At 38.3% G+C, this 20225-nt stretch overlaps 1 protein-coding gene across 1 annotated transcript; it reads right to left on the reverse strand.

Moving 5' to 3' along the window:
• Positions 1–7661: 7661 nt before the first annotated feature.
• LOC140163934 (uncharacterized) lies at positions 7662–19481 on the reverse strand. Its single transcript, XM_072187236.1, has 6 exons — positions 19290–19481; positions 12009–12181; positions 11515–11599; positions 10669–10818; positions 9936–10048; positions 7662–7853 (listed from the first exon to the last, which is right to left on the reverse strand). Exons 1-6 carry the CDS (start codon positions 19399–19401, stop codon positions 7803–7805), a joined length of 684 nt encoding a protein of 227 aa, XP_072043337.1. The 5' UTR covers positions 19402–19481; the 3' UTR covers positions 7662–7802.
• Between the last annotated feature and the right edge of the window lie 744 nt (positions 19482–20225).

The raw sequence follows: 20225 nt of genomic DNA on the forward strand, positions 1-20225 counted from the left end.
TCAGCGATACGTAAAAAGACCGATTTGACGACTGCTAACTACATTTTTCCCTTGTGTATTCATGCGCAGATAGTCTTAAATATTGCCCGAGTATTCCCGTTTCTTTTTAACCTGTATGACATTCACATTAAGAAATTGTATTTAAACACGATTTTGAACACTAAAATTGCTAATATTATATCAATTTGTCACATTTTGAATGTAAAGATGGCACTATATGACTGATAAACTTGGGCAGAAGCTGGCAGAAGTCTGATTTAGTGGTATAAGCCCTTGAATTAAAATGACCACGTGGTGATACATAACTGGGTGGAATATTTCCTAAAAATTGCAAAAATTCTTCAAATTATTTGCGAACCACGCAAAAGGTTAATCAAAATTGTTAGGATATAATGCAATATATTTCTTAATTCACATTTGATTCACAAGTTGACAAATATTTTTATAGTTTCGAACACGTAATTTATCACCAAACTCGATACAAAAAGTCTATGCAAAACATCATACTTTAAAAGTATGTCGATAATTATGCTATACCGGGGACCAAATCAATAGGAATTTACTGCAAATTTTAAAATTGAGGTGATTGCATTCAAAAGGTCACTGTGTCATCAATTCTGCATTGATTTGTACCAATGAGGTATCAAACTGTGCAGAATAAATTTATCTGTAACATAATTTTAGTAGGTCTTGATTTAAGACCCCATCTTTGACTTATGGACCAAAATCAAACTGGATACTTTCTTCTTGGGATGCGTTTACTTGGTAGCAAGAAATTAACGAGGGAATAAAATCAATAAATATTTAAATCGCCAGGTTTTGGGAATTACATCTCTCCATTCATTCAATGGATTGCATTCACAAAATAGATTTTACAAGAAGGATTCATGTGCATAATAAATTCAGCTTACTTTTCTCTATTTCATCTTTAAAATATTTAGAGTTATGGATACATTTCCCAGTTTTTCCTGAAGGGCATAATTATTATACTACACAGTTGCAGCGAGCGATTTATAGTTGCTAGTAATCAGATATCGTTTGCACCAGTCGTGGCTAGCGACAAAGCTGTGTTCAAGTCAACTGCTTGCGACTTGACACCTGTCGGCATTCGCTTTTTTGATAAACGACGGAATCTACGTCACAAGTACCGCCTAAACACGCTACATTCATACATCCTAGCGATTTATTTTAATATGCGTTTGCAAGCTATGCGTAAGTTTGCATTTGCGCAGGTTGTCCCAATGATATTTATTTGTTGAAAACTAATGTTGAAAAAAGCACGTTGATAACAATTACCCAAGTACATTCCGACCAAAATTCATTTTTACTCCCAAAATTCATTTTTGCGCCCTCTCCTGTGAGCAATGTTCTTTATTCAACCTCTGAAAGCTGAACAGGTGGCGCTATTTAGAAAATAACGACATCCTACTTTCTTTTTTTTAGTGCAATCCGAGTCAAGATACTGTCTAGAAGTTCCTAAAAGAAACTGGTTTTTATTTCAAGGAAGTTGTTTTTCATCTTTTATCCAATTAGCAACAAATTGATGGGTTGTAAAACATATTTCTGTCAAATATTTATGGTTAATCTTCAACAAAAAAATGCGCGGCAGCTTTAAGACAGGCTATTTCTTGGCCTAATTATGTTTACTAGCGGAATGCCCGCGCTCCGCTAGTTGAGTTAACGGGAGCGATTACTAAAACGGGAAGAATCGCTGAACAGATTACATGATGATAGAGACTATTTATAGGCATAGGGCCTAATGCTTCCTTTTCCTCCCGTACCCTTATGATATTTAGTAGGCCTAATGACGTTATCCCATCCCGTATATCATAAACCGTACCCGTGTGCAAGTTGGCTATGCGCACTCGCGTGCGAGTCAAGTCACGCGCGCGGACGGTACGCCGACCCGCTAACGACGGCGCGATTTCTGCTAGGTGGCGCACGTCGTGTACGCCGACGAAGCTAACGACGGCGCGGTTTATGCTAGACATGTGGACGCGTTGGTTGGCATAGGCCGTAAACAAACAACCACTTTATTATTGCCCGGAAAACTCACGTTTTTACTGATTCTGATGCCAATTCTTGACCGTTTTCAACCAAATAAAGTTTATACACATTCCCGTATATTCCTTGGTCTCCCGTATGAATTTGGCGACATTTGGATCGAAACTGGCGGAGCTTTTGCGTTCCCACACATACACACATACAAACCCACAACATTCCCCTATCTTAATACTAATTATAGAGAGTTTGTCCGTCTGTCCGCGCGCTATCGTGTGCGAGTGGACCTATCGCGTGCTCGCAGAGCGCGTATGCGCGGAGCTATCGCGTGCTCGCAGAGTGCGTACGCGGAATATCAACGGGCGTGTGCGCGGAGTACCGACGGGTGCGGTGAGGGGTGCCGGGTGCAGTGCATCTCATCGGACCAGGTAAGGCCTATAAGACAATGTAGTAGCAGGACACTCAGCTCAGGGCTTGGAAGAGGCGAACGATGGGTTTCCAGATTATGGATACTGGCGAAGTAAGCATCACAGCTGCCAAACAGAGTTGTAATTGTGTCAAGTTGGGTCTTGATCACAAAGAGACGCAGGCCTATATCATAATAGTTTAAAAAGTCAGAGCAGGTATATGGGTAACGGGAGTTTGATAATTAGAGATATAGGCCTATTATGAGAACCACCCAACCCGAGAACCGCTAAATCTAGTTTATAGTAAGACTAGCGGGATACCCGCGCTTCGCGCGGGTCCCCGCTAGATGAGTAAATGGGAGCGTTCACTATAACAGGAAAATTACTGAACAGGACGTAGAATCATTGAAAAGGTACATTTTTATTTATCTAAATCTGTCTCTTCTATCTAACATTTTCTTTTTTAGTTTCCTCTGCTTAACCCAGTTCCCATTATTTCCCTTTTAGCATCTTTTTTATTTGCTGCTTGTGATTTCCCGTTTCCATGTTTTTTATTTAATTCTGTTCTCATTATTTTAGCTTCTTTTTTCTTACATTTCCTGAATAGTTTCTTTCCTTCTTTGTTTCGTTCCCGTTTCATTTAGTTACTTTAACCCGTTGGTCTAATTACTCGTACCTTTTTGTCCTCATTTAATTTATTTTTCTTTTATAGTACCGCTTCATCCGTGCCCCGTCCATGTACCTTTTTGTCCTTTATTATTTTTTCTTCTTTCCGTATTATCATGTCCACTGGTCTCTGGCTCGCAAATCTTGTGGCTCTGCGCCGTGTACGCGCGCATTGGCGTAATGCGCATTACGCACGCGACGCCGACGCGATGCCGGCCAGCTACAGTGACGCGTAGGCTGGTAACCGATTTTCATAACAAAAACCCCGTTTTAACCCATATTTTCACTGTTTTTGCAGCCAATTCTTGCCCGTTTCCAACCAAATTTTCGCATAACCGTCTAGGGAAGTTCCTCGATCTCCCGTATGAATTTGGCGACATTTGGATCGAAACTGACGGAGCCTTTATACACGATACATAGATACATAGATACATACATCTTACTATAAATAGGGGAATGTTGTATCTATGTATGTATGTATGTATCTATCTATGTATGCCTATAAAGGCTCCGTCAGTTTCGATCCAAATGTCGCCAAATTCATTCATACGGGAGATCGTGGAACTTCCCTGGACGGTTATGCGAAAATTTGGTTGGAAACGGGCAAGAATTGGCTGCAAAAACAGTGAAAATATGGGTAAAACGGGTTTTTGTCATGAAAATCGGTTACCAGCCTACGCGTCACTGCAGCTGGCCGGCAGCGCGTCGGCGCCGCGTGCGTAATGCGCATTAAGCCAATGCGCGCGTAAACGGCGCAGAGCCACACGACTTGCGAGCCAAAGACCAGTGGACACGATATTACGGAAAGAAGGAAAAATAAAGGACAAAAAGGTACATAGACGGGTCACGGGATACCGGGTGAACACGTCCGCAGACACGCTATGAGAGGACGTAATAAATACGGATGTGTGTTGTATAAACAACATGAAGCGGTACTATAAAGAAAATAAAATTAAAATGAGGACAAAAGGGTACGAGTAATTAGGCCAACGGGTTAAAGTAACTAAATGAAACGGGAACGAAACAAAGAAGGAAAGAAACTAATCAGGAAATGTAAGAAAAAAAGAAGCTAAAATAATGAGAACAGAATTAAGTAAAAAACATGGAAACGGGAAATCACAAGCAGCAAACAATGGGTTAAATAAATAAATAACATGGAAACGGAAAATCACAAGCTAAGCAGAAGAAACTAAAAAAGAAAATGTATAGAAGAGACAGATTTAGATAAATAAAAATGTACCTTTTCAATGATTCTATCTGTTCAGTAATTCTTCCTGTTATAGTGAACGCTCCCATTTACTCATCTAGGAACTTACCGAGACGGTTATGCGAAAATTTGGTTGGAAACGGGCAAGAATTGGCTGCAAAAACAGTGAAAATACGGGTAAAAACGGGGTTTTTGTTATAAAAATCGTTGCCAGACTACGCGTCACTGCAGCTGGCCGGCAGTGCGTCGGCGCCGCGTCCGTAATGCGCACTATGCCAATGCGCGCGTAAACGGCGCAGAGCCACGCGACTTGTGAGCCAGAGACCAGTGGACATGATAATACGGAAAGAAGGAAAAATAAAGGACAAAAAGGGACATGGACGGGTCACTCACGGGATTATGATAACGGGTGAAAGTAACTAAATGAAACGGGAACGAAACAAAGAAGGAAAGAAACTAATCAGGAAAGAAAAAAGGAAGCTAAAATAATGAGAAGAGAATTAAATAAAAACATAGAAACGGGAAATCACAAGCAACAAATAAAAAAAGAAGCTAAAAGTGAAATGTAAGAAAGAATAGATTTAGAAAATAATGGGAACGGGGTTAAATAAATTAATAAATCTGAGCAGAAGAAACTAAAAAAGAAAATGTAAGAGACAGATTTAGATAAATAAAATGTAACTTTTAATGATTCTACCTGTTCAGAAATTCTTCCTGTTATAGTGAACGCCCCCATTTACTCATCTAGCGGGGACCCGCGCGAAGCGCGGGTATCCCGCTAGTACATACAACGTGTCTTCCATTACTCTGGCCTTAATGCCACATTTAGAAAAAAGGGACTTGGTATTACCCTTTTTTGTATTGGATTTTCACTTATTGTAGTCAATCTCGCCAATTTACCCCTTTTTACCCCAAAGGAATCTGTCACAAATTGATCGCTTAATTCATTTGAAATGCTAGTTATCCCTGTCACCATGTCACTATATGGGTTCAAGTTCAAGTTCAAATTCAAATTTATTTGTTCATCTCAATTTACATCATTTTTATGAAAAATGGAAAATGCAAGACGAAGAATGTATTATAATGTTACTGAGATAAACCATAAGAACATGAAGAGTGAAGAGATGTGGATGCCGCAAAGCGTGAAGCTAAGGCAAAAACCTAAGCAAAACAAAGGTTCGTTGTCTGTGTGGCAGGTCACATGGGAACAAATGAACACGGAACAAGGGCACACGCCACAAGGGAACAGCCTATGGATACAGGGCCTTATGGCACCCAATCTAAACAAGATGGGAATGTGACTTACACTACAAAATTATTTTGTGTATGTATACAATGATGATGTCAGGTTTGGGATCAAAGCCCGGGGATCAAGCATGTAATTTTAATGATGCAATTAGGGATCCAATCAAGTTACACATGCAGTGGTTCATCAGAAATTAGGGTTCTGATATGTGATGAAATTAACAACGAAGGGAACAAATCAAAAGTTTGTTGATGTCCTACAAACTAAGGTGCTTTCGCCCGGGTGTCCTTCGTTTTGGGGAAGAAAAAAAAAAAGTCTAATTACGTAAAAAACTAAACTTAAAATAATTATTGGCATGTTGACATTTCGGATTGGTATTTTTCAACATTCACACTTACGTTTCAGGGACGGGGAAAGGGGCCTCCTAACGAACGGATTTTCGTTTATAGGACGTCATCAAACTTTCGTTTGCTCCCTACGACATGCAAGTTTTCAACTTGAACTTTTTCCAGATTGGCTTCCTGACATATGTTTTGGGCGTGAACAGGCGCAGATTCCATGAAACAATCTTCAGATCTATGGACCAATGATTTGACCACTAATCCACTAATACCGCATGGGTCAACATTGACGCATATTAGGCTAAATCTATAAATAACAACATTTATTTTCATTTTAGACTTTTTTATAGTCTATATTTTCTTCATTTCAGCTTAATTTAGCAGTTGTCATGTTTGTGTGCAAATTCCTATTACTATTAGATACGTTGTAATAAAACATGATTTTAAACATTTGTATATTACTTTTCTCTGAGGGCTTACAGCAAAATTTATATTTTATCTTCCTTGGTATGGGTTTGTGGCTAGTAGTCAGGTAATGATGATGATATGATGATGATGATGACGACGACGACGACGACGACGACGACGACGACGACGACGACGACGACGACGACGACGACGACGACGATGACGACGACGATGATGATGATGATAATGATGACGATGACGACGACGATGATGATGATGATGATGATGATGATGATGATGATGATGATGATGATGATGATGATGAACAAATCAAATCAAATCAAAGATGATAATGATGACGATGACGATGATGATGATGATGATTAATACACAAACGAAAAAGAGGAACAAACATGCCTAGCATGTAATTCTATTTTAACATGGAAAAATTTGACCTCTTATCTACTCGCAAACTGAGATTATGCATATCTTATCTCTTCAATAAACATTGTAAAAGTCGATTTGGCCTTGGCACGGGCCCTTGCTGTAAATATGTCACATGTTGTTCGGATTATAAAGACACAGTTTGTTGACCCTATAATGTTTGTGCACTCATAAATTGACCTCTGAGTGTATTGGGTATAAATGCATGTCCTTCTATAACAACAGGTTAACTTTCTTGTTGAATGGAGGCCTCGAGGTCACTGTGTATTTGGAGATGATGTATTTTTTGGGTCATAGCACACGTGTTAAGCAAAAACATATACTGTGACTGATACCATATAGAAACGTGCTCTTTGTTTAAACATTGCAAGTAACATGAGTGGCAAACATTAATGTTTCATATTGCTTGCAACCCCCCCCAAAGCAATGTTGGAGCCAATACTAGACCAAGTGTCCGTTCCTGTCTCAGTATCAAAACAACATTGACTGGTGGGTGCGGGAGTGGGGGTGAGAATTTCATACTAAATTAAATCCCTCATCACTGCCATCATCGTCACCATCACGACTCTAATAATCATCTGACATCAGTTGTATTATCCATCATCATCATCATCATCATCATCATCATCGTCGTCATCATTATCATGATCATCATCGTCGTCGTCGTCGTCGTCGTCGTCGTCGTCATCATCATCATCATCATCATCATCATCATCATCATCATCATCATCATCATCATTACCTGACTACTAGCCACAAACCCATACCAAGGAAAATAAAATATCAATTTTGCTGCAAGCCCTCAGAGAAAAGTAATATACATATGTTTAAAATCATGTTTTATTACAACGTATCTAATAGTAATAGGAATTTGCACACAACCATGACAACTGCTAAATTAAGCTGAAATGAAGAAAATATAGACTATAAAAAAGTCTAAAATGAAAATAAATGTTGTTAAATGGTTGTGAACATTCAATTAAACCCGAAAAATATAGATAAATCTGGTTTGATATAACTCTCTGAATGTCCCTTTAAATGGGTATTATCAAGTTGAAAACTATAGTCTCAAGCTTGGTTCTTCACAGCGCCATGAACGGGCTTTTGATAGTTGATCTATGAATTCTGGATATCTGCAGGAAGAAATAAAGAAATAAAGAAAATGGAAAAGAGAATTTAGCAGTCATTATTCTTGTCATTAACATATTTTGGTAAAGTTGTAAAGGATGTTTTTAAAACGTTTTGAATAAAACCCAAACGTATTTATAACATGTTTATAACGTTTTATGCAAACAATATTGTATTTGCTGTGTAGCACCGTGCTTTGAATTGTTTAGAGAATTAATTAACCCTAGAACTACTGAGCCATATTTTGTAACACGAACTACGAAGAGGGAGGTTGTTGCGACAACACCACTTTAATTTTCAATTATAAAGGTGAGTCCTTTACCGTTATATTTGGTACTAATGTATAGCTATGGGTCTCCTCCATCAAGTGATACCAAATTAAGTGCAAACATTCCCCACATAATGTCATAATGTGAGGGCGCCCATGCAAATTTGGGAAATTCTGGCTATGTACGAAAGTATAGACGAATCCAAATACACGCATTCCTACACCTGACTAGCAGCCTTTAGTTGGGTCCCCGTCGGCTACAATGCATCCAAAATGTGAAATGATTCGGCCTTGGCGGAAATTTTAAACTGCATTCCATAATAATACAATAGAGATAATTCCACAGGTAATCCCGTCGCATCTATTCATAGATGTACAAATGGATGAACAAAAGGACTATGTATGAATAGATGCGACAGGATTACCTCTATTGTATATATTATTCTATTAACCCTCCTCGTCTTTGCATTCTCTAGGTGTTAGGCGGCTTTAATTTGCACAATCGGGCGCTCAAAGCACCAGGTTGGTGCTAGCGGGAAACCAAAGATGGCCGACCAAATCCTGACCATGACTTGGCTCGTTGGATTCGTCTATAGGTAAAATTGATGCTGGGGTGAAAATTGTATCAACAAAATGAGCGCAAAGGATGTATCTACGATTAGCTTAGTTCGTTCGGGCGTAAACGAGTGCGTTTTTTATGACGGATGAAAATCTTAGGTTCGTACCAGTTCGTAGTTTTAGGGTTGAAATGCCATATTTATTTGGTTCCTTCCTAGGTTTTAGGTCACCGTTTTCAAATATTTGTCTTTGTTTAGCTTTAGGATAAGCAGTGGTGAACATATCTGGTATCTTAATTCTTTTGCGGTCTGCATTACCTACATTTTGATGCAATCAGTGGCATTTTTAGCTGTTGAAGCATTTTGGTACGACGCATGTCGAGTAATGCCATTTTGATATTTTTTTATTTTTTTATTTCAGACATATTTAAAGAGGGTAGCCAAGATCAGTGGTCCAGCACTGCTTTACACAAGGGCCCTCTGTACAATGACATCAAAAAAATACAAGTACAAATTAGGTTACAAAGTTACATTATAAATACATTATAAATAGGCATTAAAAGAAACAGAAATTTTTTAAAAGCACAGAACAAAATAAGTAGCACCAAAGGGATACAAGTATCATACAACAATACACAAATCATTCATTAAGTTAAAAATATATTATAGCACCCAGACAAAAAATTAAACAGATACAATCACTCTTCACTTCATTTCATACCCGATAAAATGCACATGCACCCTGACACATACCAACCTCTCCAACCACAAGACAACAGCGCACCAATAATATACACCTAACACACACATTACACACAAGTTCCCTCCCCCCATCAGAGCTCCAAATACACACCTCTGTCACAACACACTAAGCCGAAAAAGACATACAATATCCGCACACAAACACAAAACTTTGCTACACACCCCACGACATACCTGACACACCTTCATGGGCACCCCACTAACGTTCATCATACACCACCAAGGCTCAACACACACCCAAAATATGCACACAAGTCCTTCATCACTCCGCATATATACGCCCATACAGACATCACCTGTTCACTCAACCCCCCCCCCCCCCACACACACACACCCACCACCCCCACCCATATTGATAAACCCCCACTGATATTGATAAACTTGTGCAATATGTATTACTTTGTTGCAGATATTTTGATTCTTCTGCTTGAGATTCCCAGTTTAGTATTAGTATTATGTTAGTGTTAAGTTTGTGCAGATAATGATTGTAAAAAACGTACACTCCTTGTAAAAAGAGATGCTGTGTTGCAAATAGACGGTGGGGTGAACTTCTCGTCGGGATTATCAATACTTGTCTTGAAATTGTAATATTCTTGGCTTGTCATAGTTATCCCTGCAAGAAATAAAAATAAGTGATTATTAGACCAGCATCGTTAACTTTCTTTCTACATCCCTCTCGCTTCCTTGTTTTGGTTATTTTATTCGCACGGTTTCTTAGGGGCTGTGCAATAATTATGAGCATCCGAGGGTGTAAAATTTCAAAACGGCTCACCAAAAATCGCCCTTTGCGCATGCCAACTTTTTGGGATTCCAATTTACAAATTTTAAATGGTCTATATACATACGCAGCGAGCAGGAAAATTTGCATATTTAAGCGTATCCATACTGTTTTCCTTAGCCTTTTTAGAGCGTTTTATTTAAAAGGCGCTCCATGAATGTGTGCCAAAATCGCCTGCCCCCCCATTTGCTTGCCAAAATTGCCCCTCCCCGGCTCGCCAAAAAGCCCCCCATTTTACCCTCCCCTAGGGCTCATTGTTATTACACAGCCCCTAATTTGCTTTTTTCATTGACGTGCTTTAATAGACTTATCTGAAGTCCAATGGCCCATCTAGTATATACCTATATTTATACATAAACCCAGTTAGTATTAATTTGTGCACAATGCATAGATTTGCCACATCTTATCTTTTACCTTTTTTCAATTTTCTTCTTTTTCCTTTTTCGTCCACTTACCCGCTTCTTGTGCTGTCAGAACAGATGTTACAGGGATGCACTGGTCCACTGTCATCGTCACATCCTGCCTTATTGGCGGTGCGTCAATCAACCACCGATTTACAGCGTAACTTTCACCCAGCTTTACAGTTCCTAGAAAGGTTGCATTGTCTGGAATAATATTGGTTTGAGAAAAAATAGATTTTCAACTGCCTGGTGAAATTTCACCAATGTATCTTTTATACTGGTTTTCTACTGGTTTTGGTAAATAACTTCACATAGTATAATATGGAAATTCTAATAATAATTGTAATTTGATAAACAACATTATTTTCGATATACACGACGCTGTCATTTGAAATGATGTGAAGAGCTTTATAATGCTCCTCCAGTCTTCCAAATCTCAAGAATAGTTAAGAGGAGCTGTTCGGACATTAAAATTTTAAAAGTTGGCCCTTCTATCGCTCTTCTGTATTCCATATAAGAGGAGCTCTAGGTCTCCTCTATCCAGTGGTCTAGGTCTCCTCTATCAAAATGAGTAAACATTCCCCACATTATACGTCGCTGTGACGTCATAATAGAAGGGCGCCCATGCATATTTGCGATATTCTGTGTACAAAATTTATTTTCGGCTAAAAATTCTGCCCCCCCCCCCCCATGGTCATTGATGTTGTACGGTCCTACCCCGGGTAAAGTGCTGGGGGAAAATATCACTAAAATGAGTGCAAGGGATGAATCTACGATTAGCTTAGGTGGTTTGGGCGTAAACTAGCGCGGTTTTTTTTATGACGGATTAAAGTTCTTAGGGGGCGTAGTTCTAGGGTTAAAGCCTCTGGTCTCTCAAAAGACAGTATCTGATGCTCTTACCTGGAATACAATCATTGTTGGGAAAGTCTCCACTCAGAGGGCTCTTTTGACAAGTTGTATTATCAACAATGATGTACATCATTTTCTAATAAAAGAAAGCAAGTGAATATTATTATTAATGGTTATTCAAGTTTTGTTATAATTACAGTGTGAGTCAAAATGATCTGTACCCAACTTAACAAAAATCCTAAAATTACTTGACAACTACTGAGGTATCTTTTGTAATACGGAGTACCAAGGGAATGTTGCACCCCTGATTTTCAAATATAAACGTCCTATACCTATCCTATATATTTGGATCTCTTCTATCCAGTGATACCAGAATAAGTACATACATTCCCCACATAATGTCACTATGATATCATAATGTGAGGGCACCCTTTCAAATTGTGGAAATTCTGGCCAAATTGATGTTAGGCTAAAAATTCTACGAACATGCAATTTTCATTGAATATTCCCCTCAATATACAAAAAAAATAAATGACCATTCATACCTTGTTAAAATCGTTTATTTGGTAAATTTGCTGAGATGGTTGTTGACTGTCCAGTACTTGCACAGTTACGTTAATCGCAACACGTTTGTTAGGTCCATCAAAGTAGTAATCACCTTCTTGTGAAATCAGCGCGTCTGGTTGGCCCGATTGTTGTGGAGCAAGAGTCAAAGTAGCTTTAAAAAATGAAAATAATGAGATTACGTGAGTAAAACACAGTTGGGCGGGATTAATAATCCAATCCTCGCCCCTTTTTCACCTCAGTAAATCACCATACTCCTAAACCTCTGGAAATTCGAATGTTTTTGGACAATGCACTGTAAATACAGTGTTTAGACTTTAAACATTTGTGACATGATCAAGGGAAATGAGTCACATGTCGGCAGTTTTCAATTAGCAGTTTTTACATCATTTTCTGCCAGTTTACAAATGCTACATTATGATGCAAACCCCATCAAAATCGGACATCTGGTTACTGAGTTATGAGCAATTTGTGTAAACACCAATAATGCACCACGTTTCTTAATAATTATGTTGAAATGATAAACTTAATTCTCGCTATTCGCAATAAGGGCGCCGCCAGCGGTTTGCGATGTAATCGTGATGTATCATGGGAAAAGGTCGACATCCAAGTCCGCGCAATACGAATATTACCATGCTATTACATAGGTCGACATAGGAACACGTGACAATATTTTTTTAGTTTATCAAAATAAAGGTGTTACACGCGAATCGATACTCAATAATACTTAATAATGTGATTTGAAATGTGCACAATTAATTTTTTCTCTATCGATTTGCGTGTAATACCGTTATATTGACAAACTAAAAATATTGTCACGTGTTCCTATGTAATAGCATGGTAATATTCGTATTGCGCGGACTTGATGTCGACCTTTTCCCATGATACATCACGATTTACCAATGATACATCACGATTTTCCCATGATACATCACGATTACATCGCAAACCGCTGGCGGCGCCCTTATTGCGAATAGCGAGAATTGTTTTATAGGACTTGACTTCAAACATATGAAGTCGATCTTAGAATTTGATACGGTATTGGTGTTTTGGAACTAAACACGTGTTTAGAAATTAAATTGCAATCTAAACACTGTTCTTACGGTGCAGAATTAGAAAGAGTGCAACATTTTTGGTTTCATGCTTACCAAGTTGGTTTGTACAATCTTCCTCCTGGAATTCTACATTTTAAACCCCAAAGTTGTCCTTATTTGGTACCAATGGATATATAGTAGCTAAACATATCAAAAAAAGTAACTAAACCCCCTGAAATAATGACCATTATTCAGAAAGGGGCGATTGTATTACAAATCATTAAAATGCGTTGGAAGCAGAATTTATTCCTGCACATAGTACATTTTGACACCTCGTTTGTAGCAATTGGCTAAATATTGACATCACAGCGTACATTTAAATCAATGTAGCCCAAGATTTGAAAGTTGCAGTAAATTCTATTGATTTTGCATTCAGTGTAATGGAAGGAAATCTGTGTAATGATATCTGAGTGTTTTTGTATTGTAAAAATTTGTATGTAAGTGCAACTTTCAAATCTGGACCTCACTACATTAAATTAACCGGTGATTTATTGTTTTCTGAGCTATCGTATCAAATGAGGTGTCAAAATGCGCAGAAATAAATTCTGCTTCTGATTCATACAGATTTGTAATACAATAACCCCTTTTTGAATAATGGTCATTACTTAAGGGGGTTAGTTACTTTTTTTGATATGTTTATATGCGTATCGTTATGATTACTTACCTGGGGGTTAGTTACTTTTTTTGATATGTTTATATGCATATGTAATAATCCTTCATATAAGAAGTACCTGGATAGATAGGTCATATATAGTTCAGATTCGGAGGAAAGTGATGTGTCAACATTTATTACTCTTAGCTTCTACTAGCTAAGTCCACGTGTTTTCAGTGGCACTGCCCTCTCCTTAGAAAATATGCCATTCAAAAGTAGGATACACAGACAGTAGAGTGAGAGTCGTGTGTTGCTATTCAACAGGGAATGAGCTAAGACCATCACTGGGAAAGAGGTATCTCGACAGTAGTAACTAAAAGAATGTTGTCTTAACGTCTTTCGATCAAGTCATAAGTGTGTCTCCCCTTACGAAAATGCAAGCAATGAAAAATGTATGCGGAAGCATGCAGCACGCGTGCGGCAGTGTGCAGCACACGTGCAGATGTATGCAGCATGCAAGCAAGGCCTGCTGGTAGCGTGTTCATGTGTGCGAACCAGCTGTGTGCATGCAGGCACTGCACACAAATATCCACCGCGCACACAATTTGCTTGCAGAACCTGCGTGCAGACTACCAATCTGTACGCAAATTACGTGCAGACTACACTTGTGTGCGGACTGTAGGACTGCATGCAAATTGCACGCATCTTGCATGCAGCACGCATATTGCTGCATGCATGCAGGATTTCCAGATCACAAAGTTAGAATGCTGCACGCATACAGGGTTTCCAGAAGCAGTAAAGGTAAAATGCTGCATGCATGCAGGATATTCAATGACTAATTCACCTTTACACAACTGACATCAAGTCACAATTTGGCAATGATCTAGAAGTGAAAATATTTAAATGTTTACAATGAATAAATAAGTTAGCCTTCGGACCAAAATTTTCTAAGTATTTAACCTTCAGACCAAGATTTTTTGGCAGTCAAAGAGGGGGGGGGGGCGGCAAGCAATTTTTGGCAGGCCAACAGGGGGGGGGGCAAGCATTTTTTGGCAGGTCTAGAGGGGAGGGCAAGCAAATTCTTGTTTCGATAGTTGGCATTTCAACTTTGGGCCAATGTTGGAATGCCATTCCTGTTTTGATAGTAATGGCATTGAAACACTGGGCCAATGTTGGAATGCCATTCCTGTTTCGATAGTTGGCATTGCAACATTAGGCCGATGTTGGAATGTCATTCCTGTTTCGAAAGTTGATATTGCAACATTGGGCCAATGTTGGAATTCCATTCCTGTTTCAATAGTAGGCATTGCATCATTGGCCCAATGTTGGAATGCCATTTCTTTTTCGATAGTTGGCATTGCAATATTGGGCCAATGTTGGAATGCCATTCATGAATCAACAGTTAATTGGCACTGCAAAAATCAAAACAAAATTCAACATTTTTATAGTGAATGTTATCAATATTCACAGTAAATTTGATCAATATTCATAAAATGATGCACTTTGGCCGGTTTAGTCATCAAAATATTGCTTATATTAACTTAAAACACTTAATCAAATGTGTATACCCCAATAGCTCAAATGGTAAAGCATCAGACTCCCATGCAGAAGGTCCCAGGTTCAAAATCAGGTAGGTTAAGTTAGATAAGTGACTTGTATAAAATTAAGCTAGGCAATTTTGGTTCATTGTGAAATGGATAGCCAGGTTATGTAAGAGTAATTGTAAGGAGAGTATACACTGTTAACCATTATTTTTAATTTTTTTTTTCATGATTTTGTCTCGCATATATATGGCCAGTACGTGCTGCACGCATGCAGTGCACGCTAATGGATTTGCATGCTGCATGCAAACTGCACACGCTCATGACCTGCACGCATGCAGCAAGCATCTGCACGCTTCCCTGCATGCGTGCCTCGTTCCAAATATACGCATCCGCACGCTACCAACTGCACGCGTGCTGCATGCGGTGCGGCACGCGTGCTGCTTGCATGCTGCATGCGTTCAAAAACTGTGTGCCATTTTTGTAAGGGTCTCCAGATCAAGATGAACCGAACCCAGATGGATTGTAGGCCCATTCGCGTATCTTTTAAGTAAACATAATGAACGTACTTCCATTCTCCACAGGATAAGAGGACACGTACAGATTCCTACAACTGGTGCCCAATTTGAGGGCTTATTTTGATTTTGGAGCAGAAGTGTGTATGAGGAATGGAGAAAAATCTGAAGAAAAAACCAACGCGCAGGGGTGAGTGAACGTATGAAATAATGACAATTAGCAATGAGTATTAGTGGCAAATTTTTTTTTCAAAGTGGCATATAAAATATTTCATTTGCAGTTTGGTTGAAGTTGATAGTGTAATGATTATTCAATGATTTTTCAGGTCATTAATAATGCTCAATGTATTAATTTCCTGTCCATGGCCACTTCCGTACCAAGGTCAGTTTATTTGGACAAAATTACAATATAGGGTAACTGCAGGTAATATGGGACAGCAGGTAATATGGGACACCTGTTTTCATTTTAACAAAAAGTAGCTTAGAGAAGGTACACACTATAAGTTGATTTGTTAAGTGTTTAGAGACATCAATTGTGCTTCTAGAAATGCAGTTTTGAAGTCTGTGTATCAAACTCTTGGAAATCAATGCCAAAAGAGTGAAATTGCCCAAAATTTACGTCGTTTTTTGGCCTGATATAAAATCAATGACGCCACATTTTATGATTGTGTATCCAAATACTCTGGTACTGAGGGTGCATTTGTCACTTTTTATGATCTTTAGGTGATGGGTTAAGCTTATCAGCAGGTAAAATTCCACTGAAAAGCGGCACTTTCCTTTTATAAATGATTATTTTCTCTGATTTTCAACTGAATGGGTGCAGGTAATATGGGACACATAGGAAATTGTGTGCATTGTCAATGCGAAAAGCAAAACTATTTAGAAAATTGAATTTTCTTGTTGAAATTTGCATTTAACATTCAAAATCATGTAACAAAAATGTTTTTAGAACAAAAGAGTGATTTTCTGAACATTTTGATTTTCACCATAGAGATAACACAGTGTCCCATATTACCTGCACATGCAGGTAATATGGGACACTTGACGATGACGTCATTTTGACGTCATAGCGTCCAAACAAACATAAAAATAAGATAGCATTGCCTGTTTTATTAATCTTAAAGGACAGTTTGTATATCATAACAATCTCTTTTGGGCATATCTTCTATAGTTTTTATGCACATAAGCTAAACGTCCTTAATGGTCCCATATTACCTGCAGGTACCCTAGAACCTCTCGGAACAATGTTGTTTATTGTCGAGTAGATACTCAAGTTCTTTTTACAGTGTTGGATCATACCCATTGTGCCTATATATTAGGGTTTTTAGGTGGCAGATGTCAACTAGTCTCATATACTTGTAGTGAAATTCCACAAACAATTCCTGCTGTTTCTAGGCACCAATTGTGTCTCACATATATACTACGTCAATAGATATACGCTCCATACCTGGGTTCGAGCCGCCAGAAATCCCAGTTGGTTTGGGTGACGTGGCTCACTCCATCCCAGACACTAGTTCATATCCACAAGGCCCAGTTGGATCGAACCAGCCATCTTCCACTGACTAAAAACATATGTATATGCTTTCAGAAATGTCAGTGCAAGAAACGTGGAAATATTTGGACTATATGTTTTAAACGTTAGTGGACTTTCAAACATCACTACAAAATAAGTGACTAAAATCTTATGCCACCTTTCTCCAAACATTTGTTATATCTTGTGAAAATAAATTGTCGTTTTGCGCGATCATTCCCACTAACTCACAATTTCTTTAACTTCACTCAAAGTATATAGCTCTCAGCGGTTATAAGTGTTTTTAAGGGAGATTGATAGTATTATTAGGACATACACGTGGGAACTACGCAGTTCAATCGTGCTATAAATAGACGCAGGGTTCCACTAGTTAAAGTACATCTTTTTCATGCTCACATGTGTCAAGTAGCAGCATGAAATTGTATCTCTTTTAATACTGTGAATCAAATGTTACACATACTCTGGAATCTCATGAGTCATAGACTATGCCATAGTCTATTTTTGATAAATAAAAGCATGTTAATCATGATGAAAGCATTCAGTTGAACTCGAAATTATACTGATATTTAATACATCAAAATACTAGTATAAAATTGTTATGAAAAAGTTAATATAATTATATTAGTGACAGTAAAAGTAAAGTGGCTTATATTATTGAATGCAACATATCATAATGTCATAATTGTATTGGCACTTCAGTACTGAACAATTCTGATTTTAGAATCTGCCAGTTTATTAATCGCCAAATTCCAGGTTAAAATAGACTATGGACATTCAATTAAAACGTGATTTTGAACAGGCAAAGTCCCTAACACTCACACTGTCAATCATACTTGTTTATCAATCAAATTTAACCGCAAGCAAATACAAGACGCGCTCATTGACTTACTGACGCGTTCATGCAATTACACAACACAAAGGCGGCGTAGGCCACATACTTGTGTACCATGTAGTTATTAATGGTAATGACAGGTACCCGGAGGATTTAAACCATAACGAGATCTGGGCGACCAATCACAAGCCAGATCCATTTAAAGATGCATTACATCATCGCCAATTTTAGTAGGCCAGATTTCCGACAATCTCATCCATAGAAGCTCATAGACAGCCGTGTTAAGCATGTAAACCGCAATCCAATGTCAGTAGTCCACTTGGGAAGCTAACAAACAGAGGGAGTAGGGTGACTGAAAAGATCAGATGTGAAAATCTATCAATTGTGCACTGTGTTTAGTTATTTGTGATATGCGACAATAATGTTTCCACAACGGTGGTAAAGTTAGAAACTTTTCTTATATTTCATTAACAAGAAATGATAATGATGTTTAAGTGCTAGACACTTCCATATTATGTATATCGCCTGATTCAGGTGTGGTAGCCTTTCTTATATTATAATTAGTTAATTTGACATCTATTGACATCACATTACAATCTATGCGCATTCAAAAATTGTACACGCTCGGCATCTAACAGGTTTTACTGTAGCGGTTAATTTTTTTTGCGGTGAAAAAATTTTTATTCCCTTAAAAACAAATTGTACACGCTCGCATCATTTGTTTTGCCTAGTAGCGGTTAATTAAGTGACATAGAGGTTGTTCATTAATATGTAGAATTCGTCCTCGCTCATGGCTCAAAAGACAGTCCCATCTTTACATTGTAGCGGTTGATTTCATTCATGCTTTTGATTAATCACATGTGATAAATGTCAATGGATGTCTATTTTTGTCTTCTATTATAACCAAGTATAGCTCGCGGCGTTTTAATTTTTGTATTCAGCAACGGCCATTTTGCCATTCTCAATACTATGTTGTCTTAACGTCTTTCGATCAAGTCATAATATAAGTGTGTCTCTCCAGATCAAGATGAACCGAACCCAGATGGATTGTAGGCCCATTCGCGTATCTTTTAAGTAAACATAATGAACGTACTTCCATTCTCCACAGGATAAGAGGACACGTACAGATTCCTACACATATCGTTATGATTACTTACCTAGGCCAGTGGTAAAGACATGTGGGGTACAGCAAGGCTTTGGTGCTTGGGGAGTAACCAACAAAAATACAGATAGCAGAACCACTGTAACCAATTTGCAGAAACTTGCCATGGTTTTTACTTTTGAACCAAAAAAATGAAATCCGATTGAAAACAATATCAACAAGCTGCACGACTAGGCCTACATGTATCACCATCTGTTACCATTATACAAAGTGACTTTTGACCGTAGAAAATAATATACACACAACAACTGCACGCACGTGATATCTACTCATTGCACCGTCATGCCTATAAATATACAACGCTTGCGCAAGCCATGGGACAAATCAGGTGATCGCATATGGCAAGCCATGGGGTCCAAAAGCGTGGAACTGCTACGCGTAGCTTCTTTCTCGTTACGTGCAGCTTATTAACCAATCAGATTCGCGATTTTAAACACGTGGAGCTGATGTAAACATCCTCTCTCACAAATATTACGTTGTTAATTTTTGTAAATGAAAATATCTGTAGTAGGCCTATACATGGTATATCAGCCAAAAATGGTATAGGTGCTATTAAAGTAATATCTGAACAGAATGATGATTGTTCTATATTTAGGGTGCTATCATTTTCTTCGGAAGGGGATCCCAAATATAGAGGGTCATACTTTTTTGGAAAGAAAAATAAGGGGGAGGGGGTCATAAATTGATAATGACAAAATGTAGGGAGTCATTAGATGACTACAGATAGTGTGTTTATTGTATTCAAAAAGACTGATTTCAATACAATTTTAGCCTGTCTAGGAGGTAAGGTGCATCGGTGGTGGGAGTCGGGGTTCATAACATTTTTGATGCCGAAATAGTGAGGGCCGCAATTTTATTGACGCCGACTTTTGTAAATTTAGGACCCCCCCGTTCCGAAAAAAATGATGACCCATTTTACTCTCTCCATATT

The sequence above is a fragment of the Amphiura filiformis genome, chromosome 11, assembly GCF_039555335.1.
Source record: "Amphiura filiformis chromosome 11, Afil_fr2py, whole genome shotgun sequence".
Taxonomy (NCBI): domain Eukaryota; kingdom Metazoa; phylum Echinodermata; class Ophiuroidea; order Amphilepidida; family Amphiuridae; genus Amphiura; species Amphiura filiformis.

Excerpts from the sequence above, each read along its gene's own strand:
- LOC140163934 (XM_072187236.1), bottom strand. The coding sequence starts at position 19,401 with ATGGCAAGTTTCTGCAAATTGGTTACAGTGGTTCTGCTATCTGTATTT. Across the intron at positions 12,182-19,289 it reads TGTCTTTACCACTGGCCTAG|CTACTTTGACTCTTGCTCCA; the intron begins GTAAGTAATCAT and ends CATTTTTTAAAG. Across the intron at positions 11,600-12,008 it reads AAATAAACGATTTTAACAAG|AAAATGATGTACATCATTGT; the intron begins GTATGAATGGTC and ends TTCTTTTATTAG.